The sequence below is a fragment of the Carcharhinus amblyrhynchos genome, unplaced genomic scaffold (genome assembly GCF_965287045.1).
Source record: "Carcharhinus amblyrhynchos unplaced genomic scaffold, sCarAmb.v2.hapA scaffold_798, whole genome shotgun sequence".
NCBI lineage: Eukaryota > Metazoa > Chordata > Chondrichthyes > Carcharhiniformes > Carcharhinidae > Carcharhinus > Carcharhinus amblyrhynchos.
Window position 1 is genome coordinate 1 of NW_027650538.1, and position 11,111 is coordinate 11,111.

Consider the following 11,111-nt stretch of genomic DNA (forward strand, 5'->3'; position numbering starts at 1 on the left):
GCTGCAAGAAGAGGGCAGTGGGAGTGTCGAATTGGATAGCTGTTGAGAGCTAGCCTGGGCACAGTGGGCTGAATGGCCCCCTTGCTGTGCCATTCAGATTTCTCTAACCAGGACTGTCATTACCGCTTGGCTTGGCCAGAGGCAGCGCTTGTGTTAAACCTGCCCAGTGATCCGGTATTAATAAACCCACCCACCCACCTCACACTTTCCCATCTCTCTCTGATTTACAGGAAGGAAGAAGCAGAGACTCGCCAGAGAAAAGGCTGGACTCCCTCGGGTGAGTGTGCCAAACTGAGCTCTGAAATCTGGAACATGTTGCCCCCCCTCCCATTGTACTGCTGTGAGCAGAGTGGGGATGGGATTGGATATCAGGGGGTGTTGTGGGTATGGGCTTGGTACGGGGTGAGGGGGGGGTGGGGGGCACTGTGGGTGGGACTGTGCTGGGTACTGGGGGTGCTGTGGGTGGGACTGTGCTGGGTACTGGGGGCGCTGTGGGTAGGACTGGGGGTGCTGTGGGTGGGACTGTGCTGGCTGCCCGTTTATCAAAGTTGCATTCTTTTAAACCCCCCTTGTTGTTTTGTATCACAGCAGCGAGGATAAGTAAGGATGCTAAATAAAACTCCAGAGGATTCCAAAGTGCTGAGCTTCACTCACGCTCCTCACTACTTCACTACTCTGACAGCTCTGTACAGGGGCAGCAAACTGGGCGGGGGGGCCACCACTCTGCATCGGGTGGTGGGGAGAGATCAGGGTACGGTCCCTGAGTCTGAGTTTGTGGGGGGGGTGGTGTGTGTGTGTGTGAGTGGAAATGTGGGGTCAGGGCTGGTCAGGTGTCAGTGTGGGATGGCGCTGGGTATGTGTTGCTGAATTAGGTGAGATTTTACCTTTTCTCTTATCCCTACCTGGCACTCCTTTCCTGCGGAATATATTCCCAGGAGTTGCCCACTTCCGGCACATGGTTCTGCACCCGGTCACAGGGTAAAGGACAGGGTTTCTACTTGTCACTCTGTCCCACCACAGTGCAGCGGGCAGCTGATGAGGAATAGCAGAGCTCCTGTAACCTACATGTTCCCTCCTTGCTCCGTAGCTCCCAGATTTGAAAGATGCCGAAGCTGTGCAGAAGTTTTTCCTGGAAGAGATCCAACTGGGCGAAGAGTTGTTGGCACAAGGTCAGTGCTGTAATGTTTAAACAATTCTCTTCTTCCCCTTCTGCAGGGCACAAGGAGTCCTGCATTCAGGAATATGCTGCTTCCCACTGGATCAGTAATCCAGTAAACGCAGTTTGGAATCATGCTGTCACAGTCTGAGAATTTTAATTCCGCTGTTTAAACGTCAGGAATAAAGAGCTGTCCTTGGTTAAAGTGGCCACAGAGCAATCTGTTTTTCGTTTACAAAACCGACCGTCCTTCGTGTCCCTTTAGGGAAGGAAACTCGCTGCTGTTACCTGGTCAGTGCCTACATGTGACTGCAGTGCCACACTGGTGGGCTGAAATGGGCCCACCAAACTAGTTAAAGTTTATTTATTAGTGTCGTAAGTAGGCTTACATGAACACTGCAATGAGGTTACTGTGAAAATCCCTAGTTGCCACACTCCGGCGACTGTTCGGGTCAGTGCACTTAACCAGCACGTCTTTCGGACTGCGGGAGGAAACTGGAGCACCCGGAGGGAAATCCACGCAGGCACGGAGAGAATGTGCAGACTGTGCACAGACCGACCCAAGTCGGGATTCAAACCAGGTCCCTGACACTGATTGGCCACAGTGCTAACCGCTGTGTCACCATCCAGATTCGGAGGAACGTGGAGTCGGCCACCCTTGCGATGTGGAAATTAAGTGACTGTCTCTTGTTTCTGTAGGTGACTACGAGAAGGGTGTGGAGCACCTGACGAATGCTATCGCTGTGTGTGGGCAACCTCAGCAGCTGCTCCAGGTGCTGCAGCAAACCCTGCCTCCGCCTGTCTTCCAGATGCTGCTAACCAAGCTCCCAACCATCAGCCAGGTACGGGGATGAGGCCTTAGGGCGGGATAGACGGGATGAGCCCTTAGGGCGGGATAGACGGCGGGTGGGGGAGGGAGGAAGAGGGGTGCAACTCCCTTGTTGGTCACCCTGAACCTGGAGCAGGGACGCTGGAGGCGGGTGGGGCAGGGGCGGGGGGGGGGGGGGATGTTGGGGGTGCGGGGGGTGGTGTTGGGTGCGGGGGGGAGCGGTGATGGGCTGGCTGCCCATTACCAAAACTGCATTCTGTTAATCCCCCTTGTTGTTTTGTATCACAGCAGCGAGGATAAGTAAGGATGCTAAATAAAACTCCAGAGGATCCCGAAGTGCTGAGCTTCCCTTGTGCTCCTCACTACTTCACCACTCTGACAGCTCTGTACAGGGGCAGTGATCTGTCACTGGGCATTTCCATAAACTGGGCACGTTAGTGGTGTAGGTATGGATGTCTAGGTGGTCTGGCAAGGGAACAGGTAGAGTGGTGGGGGATTCTGGGGCAGGGGAGAGCTGGGCTACTGATTATGGTGTGCGCTAGAGTGAGAGAGAAGGCTGATTCTGTCCGCTCCACAATGAAAGTTTTATCTTACAAATAGAACGGGTTTATATTGTGATGAAGAGCAGTCTGTTCGCAAGGTGTGGGGCAGCAGAGGAAGGCTGTATCATTCCCTCAGCAGAGGTTAGTGTTGCTTCATCACAGTGACCCGAGTAGGAGGGAAACAAATCATTAGCGTTGGAATAGGAGGATACGTCGGGGATTTTAAATTGGATGAAATGACGAACGCCCAGTCACTGTCGCTCAGTAACTGCAAGGTGCACTTCCATGTGTACAAATTAGGACCAGCAGGAGGCCATTCAGCCCCTCGGGTCTGCTCCATCAGTCAACAAGATCACGGCTGATCTGATTGTGGCCTCAATTCCACTTGGCCGGCAATCCCCCCTCCCCCCAACACCCCGCGCTGCCCCTTTTGTTAATCAAGAATTGTATCTGCCTGTACCTTAACGATATTCAATGACCCAGCTTCCACTGCTCCCTGAGGCAGACAATTCCACAGTATCACAGCCCCCAGAGAGAAAAAGATGTTCTCATCTCCGTCTTAAATGGGAGATCCTTTCAGTGTCCACTCTGTCGGATACCCTCAGGATCTTCCAATGAGGCCGCCTCGCTAACTCAATGGATACAGGCCTCCCCCTCTCCCACCCACCCCACTCCCTCTCCACCCCCACCCCACTCCCTCTCCACCCCCACCCCACTCCCTCTCCACCCCCACCCCACTCCCTCTCCACCCCCACCCCACTCCCTCTCCACCCCCACCCCACTCCCTCTCCACCCCCACCCCACTCCCTCTCCACCCCCACCCCACTCCCTCTCCACCCCCACCCCACTCCCTCTCCACCCCACCCCACTCCCCTCTCCACCCCCACCCCACTCCCTCTCCACCCCCACCCCACTCCCTCTCCACCCCCACCCCACTCCCTCTCCACCCCCACCCCACTCCCCTCTCCACCCCCACCCCACTCCCTCTCCACCCCCACCCACTCCCTCTCCACCCCCACCCCACTCCCTCTCCACCCCCACCCCACTCCCTCTCCACCCCCACCCCACTCCCTCTCCACCCCCCCCCACTCCCTCTCCACCCCCACCCCACTCCCTCTCCACCCCCACCCCCACTCCCTCTCCACCCCCACCCCACTCCCTCTCCACCCCCACCCCACTCCCTCTCCACCCCCACCCCACTCCCTCTCCACCCCCACCCCACTCCCTCTCCACCCCCACCCCACTCCCTCTCCACCCCCACCCCACTCCCTCTCCACCCCCACCCCACTCCCTCTCCACCCCCACCCCACTCCCTCTCCACCCCCACCCCACTCCCTCTCCACCCCCACCCCACTCCCTCTCCACCCCCACCCCACTCCCCCCCCACCTCTCCACCCCCACCCCACTCCCTCTCCACCCCCACCCCACTCCCTCTCCACCCCCACCCCACTCCCTCTCCACCCCCACCCCACTCCCTCTCCACCCTCCAATTCCAGGGACCAGTTGAGTGAACTTGCCCTGAGCCTTTCATGCAGTTGTGTCTTTCCTTAAATAAGGAAACCAAAACTGTGCACAGTGTTCCAGATGTGGTCTCACCCATGCACAGTGTAACATCCCTACTTTTATATTCTGTTCCCCTTGCAGTAAACCACAGCAATCCAATTACTTTTCTAATCACTTGCTGTACCCGCATACCACCTTTTCCTGATTCATGTATGGCACACCTGGATCCCTCTGCAGTCTCTCTCCATTTAAGTGTTTTTTAAATTCTTCCAGCCAAAGTGGACAAGTTCACTGTGAATTGTCCTCCTCACAATTTACCTTCCTGTCTATCTTTGTCTCATCAGCAAATTTTGCAATCGTACATTTGGTCCCTTCGTCTGAATCATTGATGCAGAGATTGTAAATAGACGAGGTCCCAGCACTAATTCCTTTGGCACTCCACTTGTCTCATCTTGCCAATCCAAAAATGCGCCTACGCTCTGTTTTCTGTTAGCTAACCGATTTTCTATTCCTGCTAATATGTTACTCCCTACACCACGAGCTCTTATTTTGTGATAACCTTTGATGTGACACCTTGTCAGATGTTTGCTGGAAAGTTAAGTAGGTGACATCCACAGGTTCCCCTTTAAAAGAGGCCGCCCTGCTTGTAGTATCTTCAAAGAACTCTAAGAAATTGGTCAAACACCATTTCCCTTTCACAAAACCATGTTGAATCTGCCTGATTGTATTATGATTTTCTCAGTGACGCACTATAACCTCCTCAATAATGGATTCCAGCCCGCCCCCCTCACAGAGTGCTAACTGGTCTGTAATCTGACCCCACCCTCCTCTCTTAAATAGACAAGTTACATTTACTACTTTCCAATTAGCTGGGACCTTTCCAGAATCTAGGGAATTTGGGGAAATCACAACAATTGCATCCACTATCTCAACAGCTGCTTCTTTAAGGGCCTAGTGTACACAGTCAAGTGAACTACGAGCTGCAGAATTTGGCCCCTGGAACCTGCTCTGTCGGGCAGCACAGTGGTTAGCACCACTGCCTCACAATGTCAGGGACCTGGGTTCGATTCCCTTGTTTTCCATTAATTCCCCATGCCCGGTCTCCATAGAAACAAAACTCACTTCACTTACTCTGTCCCTTTTTAAATCACAGAATTACGTTGCAGAAGGAGGCCATTCAGCCCATCCTGTCTGACTGGCTCTCTGAATTAAGTTAAAAGCTTACTTATTAGTGTCACAAGTAGGCTTACATTAACACGGCAATGAAGTTGGCGTGAAAATTCCTTAGTCGCCACACTCTGGTGCCTGTTCGGGTTACACTGAGGGAGAATTTAGCACAGCCAATGCACCCTAACCAGCACGCCTTTCAGACTGTGGGAGGAAACCCACGCAGACGTGGGGAGAATGTGCAGACTCCACACAGACAGTGACCCGAGCTGGAAATCGAACCTGGGTCCCTGGCACTGTGAGGCAGCAGAGCTAACCCACTGTGCCGCCCCTTGACTTGGTGCCACTGTCCTGCCTTTTCCCTCAGTGTGCCCTTGCACATTGTTCCAATTCAGACAGTCATCATTGCCCTCTTGAATGCATGGAATGAATCTGTCTCCACCACATTCCTTCCCCAAAGGATATAAGTGAACAAGATGGGTTTTTCCAACAGTCGACAATGGTCAGCAGATTCATATTCCCAGATGTTTATTGAATTGAAATCCCACCATCTGCTGTGGTTGGGATTCAAACCTGGTTCCTGGAGCATTACTCTGGGTCAAAAAACAAAGTGCTGGGAAATCTCAGCCAAGTCTGGCAGTGTCTGTGGGGAGAGAATCGAGCAACGCTGGATCTCTGGGTTACTAATCCAGTGACAATTCCACTGCCTCCCCCTACGTTGCTACATCAGCTGGGAGGGGTGTTGGAAACCACGTTTGGGGGTGGGGGGGATGTGTGTGTGGAAGGATACGTAATTGAGCTGGCGAATGGAGATTACTAATGGCTGTCTTATCTTCCCTTGGCAGAGAATTGTGACTGCACAGACCCTAGTCGAAGATGATGTGGAATGAAACAAGTTTCCTGCGGGAGTTGGACGTGGGGGGTGGTTCACATCTCCCCACCGCCCGCCCCACTCTCCTCCCACCCTCCCCCACCCCCCCGTCCCCGTCCCCCCTCTAGGTGTATGTATCAGGCATAAAGTGGACTCCGCATTGAAATGGGGGAAGGTTAAATTTGAGTGTTGTCTCCTTCACTGCGATAGGTTTGCGTTGCGTCACTTTATTTATTGCGCCAGCCTGTTGGCTGTGTTTTAATACTAATTCACTGGGTGTCGTCTTGCAGTCACGCTGCTGAATGTCCCGTGTTTCTTGGCTTAACCGTTGGAGTTTTCCTCCTGCACAGACGCACATTACGGTTGACACCAAAATTGCAACGTGCTGCCGAGCGGTTCCTGGATCACCCCCCCACCCCCCACCCCCCACCCCCCACCAAATCTCCCCTGTCCAAATCCACAGCTGCTTGATTGAAATGGATCTTCAGAGATTTTTAAATAAATTTATCAAATCAAACGCACCCTCCAGCGTCTGCGTTCTTACAACAGAAGGTGTGGGAAAGGGAATGTGTTTTAAGATTTGTTACAGGCCACACGTCCGCTCAAAGTTCCTGGGCTGTCATGAGGTAGACCCCCCCCGTGCTGTTTGGAGCATTGTGGGCAGTTTTGGTCCCCATCTCTAAGGAAGGATGTGCTGGCCTGGGAAAGGATCTAGAGGAGGTTCATAAGAACATAAGAAATAGGAGCAGGAGTAGGCCATCCAGCCCTTCGAGCCTGCCCCGCCATTCAATAAGATCATGGCTGATCTGTCGTGGCTCAGTTCCACTTTCCCGCCCTCTCCCCATAACCCTTGATCCCCTCTCTTATCAAAAACCCATCAACCCGCGTCTTAAAAATATTTATCGAGGCAGCCTCCACCACTTCAACGGGCAGAGAATTCCAGAGATTCACCACCCTTTGAGTGAAGAAGTTCTTCCTCAACTCTGTTCTAAACCGCCCCCCCTTTATCTTGAGGCTGTGCCCCCTAGTCCTACTGTCCTTTCTGAGCGAGAAGAGTCTCTCCACCTCTATCCTATCCATCCCATTCATCATCTTATACGTCTCAATGAGATCTCCCCTCATTCTTCTCAACTCTAACGAGTACAAGCCTAGTTTATTCAGCCTCTCCTCATAGCTCAACCCCCTCAACTCCGGCATCAGCCTAGTAAACCTCCTCTGCACTCCCTCCAAGGCCAAAATATCCTTGCGTAAGTACGGCGCCCAAAACTGCACACAGTACTCCAGCTGCGGTCTCACCAATGCCCTATACAGCCGCAGCAAGACCTCCCTACTTTTATATTCAATCCCCCTTGCTATGAAGGCCAGCATCCCATTCGCCTTCCTGACCACCTGCTGCACCTGCAAGCTGGGTTTTTGCGACTCATGCACAAGGACCCCGAGGTCCCTCTGCACCGCCGCCTGCTGCAGTTTTTCTTCCATGTAAGTAATAATCCTTCCTACCATTCTTCCTACCAAAGTGGACCACCTCGCACTTGCCAACATTAAATTCCATTTGCCAGTTCCTGGCCCATTCGCCCAGCCTATCTAGATCCTTCTGCAGACTCTCCACACCCTCCGCACAATTTGCCTTTCCACCAATCTTGGTGTCATCAGCAAATTTCGACACCATACACTCGGTTCCCTCCTCCAGATCATCTATATAAATGGTAAATAGTTGAGGCCCCAGCACCGACCCCTGAGGCACTCCACTAGTCACCAACCGCCAATCCGAATAGCACCCATTGACCCCCACTCTCTGCCTCCTATTTGACAACCAGTCCTCTATCCACGCTAACACCCTACCCCCAACTCCATGTCCCCTGACCTTCTGCAATAACGTCTTGTGAGGTACCTTGTCAAACGCCTTCTGAAAATCAAGAAAGACCACATCCACCGGCTCTCTTCTATCCACCGCCCTAGACACATTCTCGTAGAACTCAAGTAAATTTGTCAGACACGACTTCCCCTTAACGAAACCGTGCTGCATCTGCTCTATCAAGCAATTCCCCTCAAGATGCCTCGCTATTTCCTCCTTGATGACGGATTCTAACATTTTACCTATAACAGACGTTAAACTAACCGGCCTATAATTCCCGCCTTTTGCCTGGCACCCTTCTTAAACAACGGCGTAACATTAGCCGCTTTCCAATCTTCCGGCACTTCCCCGGAATCCAGCGACATCTGGAAAAATAACCACCAAGGCATCCACTATCACCTCCGCCATTTCTTTCAGAACCCTCGGATGCATTCCATCTGGTCCTGGGGACTTGTCCACAATCAGCCCCTCCAGTTTGTCGAGCACCACCTCTCTAGTAACAGTAATGTCATCGAGACCCTCCAGTCCTACCACCTTTCCATCTCTAACACCCGGCAAATTATTCACGTCCTCCTCCGTGAAGACCTCAGCCATTTCCCCATCCCCTACCACTAAGTCCCCCTTCTCATCCTCTAAGGGTCCAACGTTCACCCTAGCCAGCCTCTTCCTTTTTATATACTTATAAAACTCTTGCTATCCTTTTTTATATTAAGCGCTAGCCCAGCTTCATAGTTTATCCTACCCTTCTTTATCAATTTCTTTTCAATCTTTGTTGACATTTAAACCTCTCCCAATCCTCTTCTCGCCCACTACTCTTAGCTACTCTAAACGCCTCCGCTTTTAATTTAACACTTTCCTTCACCACCTTCGTTATCCACGCTGATTACCTCTCCTCCTTTGGTCCTTTTTGACCATCGGAATAAATTTCTGCTGAGCACCAAGAAAGATCTTAAAAATCCTCCACTGCTCCTCAGCAGACCTACCTTCCAACGCGCTCCCCCAGTCCACATTCGCCAATTCCTCTCTCATCCTACCGTACTCCCCTCTATTCAAACAAAGGACGCGTGTCCAGGAACCCACTTTGTCCTCCTCCATCTGCACCAGAAACTCCACCATACAATGATCACTCTCCCCAAGAGGATCCTTCACTGTAAGTTCCCTGATTCTACCCGCCTCATTACATAGCACCAGATCCAAAACAGCTCGCTCCCTCGTCGGCTCCAACACACACTGTTCCAGGAAACTATCCCGGCAGCATTCCAAGAACAACTCCTCGAGCCCACCGTGTCCAACATGGGTCGACGAATCAATATGCAGATTGAAATCCCCCATAATTACGGCCGTCCCATTCCTGCACGCCGCACTTATTTGCGTGTTAACAGCCCGCCCCACCTCCAGATCATTATTGGGGGGCCTATAGACGACACCCACCAGCATCTTCCTCCCTTTGCTGTTCCTAATCTCTACCCACAACGATTCCACGTTCTGCTCCTTGGCTCCAGTATCATCCCTTGCTACCACCCTGATGCTATCCTTAATCAGCAGAGCTACGCCCCCCCCCCCCCCCCCCCCCCCCCCCCTTTTCCCTCCCGCCTATCCTTCCTAAACACTTGATACCCCTGGACATTCAGCTCCCAGTCCCTGTCACCTTGCAGCCACGTCTCTGTAATGGCCACCAGATCATATCCATTTGTGCCGATCTGCGGCCACCAGCTCATCCACTTTATTCCGAATGCTTCGTGCATTCAGATAAAGCGCTTTCATCCCAGCCTTCACCTGGACCCTATTCATACTCACGCCCCCTACTCCCTTTATTATTGGGACATCCTCGGCCTCCACAAGAATGATCCCTGGAATGAAGGGTTTGTCATATGAGGAGTGATTAAGGACTCTGGGTCTGTACTCATGGAGTTTACAAGGATAAAGGGGATGTTTCCACTTGTGGGGGAGATGACCTCAGAGTGAAGGGACACTCATTTAGAACTGAAATGAGGAATTTCAGCCAGAGGATGGTGAGTCTGTGGAGCTCTTTGCCGCAGAGGGCTGTGGGGGCTAAGACAGGTTCTTGATCAATAAGGGGATCAAAGATTACAGGAGAATGGAAATGAGAAAATATCAGCCACAATTGAATGGCAGAACAGACTCGATGGGCCAAATGGCCTAATTCTGCTGCTATATCATATGGTCTTATGGAGGACAGACGGATTGGGTTTATGCAACTGTTGCTTGGCACATTGACTGGAAACCTCACCCTTAAACAATAAGGGGGTGGGAAACCGAACCAGAAGGTGATTTTTATACACAGGGGGAGGGATGGCTGAGGTATTGGTGAATACTTCTCTGTCTTGCCAGGGAGCGTGAGGCTTCCCAGGTTCTGGTGAAACTCAGATTTGTTCGAAGGTTGTAGGGGCTGGAGGAGGGTGTGGTGGAAGAGGAGATGGTTTAGGACGCTTGAAGGAATTAAACTGAATTGGATTGGGTAAGAGGCTGGCTGGGCTTGAATCTGATAAAGCCCCAGGACTGGAGGGGTGGGGAAATGTACCTTTACTCAGAGGGTAGTAAGGGTGTAGAATGCCCTGCCTGCAGCAGTTGTGGGACTCGCCAACTTTAAGGGCGTTCAAATGGTCAGTGGATAGGCATATGTATAATATTGGAATAGTTTAGGTTAGAGGGTCCATTAGATTGGTTCCACTGGTCGGCGCAACATCGAGGGCCGAAGGGCCTGTACTGCGCTGTAATGTTCTATGAGGAGAGTGAGACGTTGGCTATGATGTTCCACTCTTCCCGAGACTTGGGGAAGTGGAGCCAGAGGATTGCAGCCTGTACTGTCCTGCTGAACAGGAGTATAAAGATAAGCCCGGTAACTACAGGCCGGTCGTTTATCTCTGCAATGTGATAATCACAGAAACCCTACAGTGCAGAAGGAGGCCATTCGGCCCATCGAGCCTACACCGACCACAATCCCACCCAGGCCCTATTCCCATAGCCCTCATACTTACCCTGCTAATCCCCCTGATACTAAGGGGCAATTGAGCATAACCGATCAATCTAATCCAGACGTCTTTCGGACTGTGGGAGGAAACCGGAGCACCCGGAGGAAACCCAACACACAGACGTGGGGAGAACGTGCAAACTCCACACAGACAATGGCCCGAGCCAGGAATCGGACCTGGGTCCCTGGCGCTGTG

At 52.3% G+C, this 11,111-nt stretch overlaps 1 protein-coding gene and 2 non-coding genes across 3 annotated transcripts; all 3 read left to right on the plus strand.

The window, feature by feature from the left end:
- Positions 1 to 230: 230 nt before the first annotated feature.
- Positions 231 to 6,589, plus strand: LOC145340135 (mitochondrial import receptor subunit TOM20 homolog; the record flags this gene model as incomplete). Its single annotated transcript, XM_080184563.1, has 4 exons — positions 231 to 277; positions 1,088 to 1,169; positions 1,856 to 1,998; positions 6,043 to 6,589. Coding segments are annotated over 4 exons (317 nt in total), but the record flags the coding sequence as incomplete, so codon positions are not given.
- On the plus strand, positions 549 to 684 carry LOC145340137 (small nucleolar RNA SNORA14). The gene has a single exon (XR_013886212.1). It is a non-coding gene; the product is annotated as a small nucleolar RNA SNORA14 (small nucleolar RNA).
- On the plus strand, positions 2,235 to 2,369 carry LOC145340136 (small nucleolar RNA SNORA14). The gene has a single exon (XR_013886211.1). It is a non-coding gene; the product is annotated as a small nucleolar RNA SNORA14 (small nucleolar RNA).
- Positions 6,590 to 11,111: the final 4,522 nt, after the last annotated feature.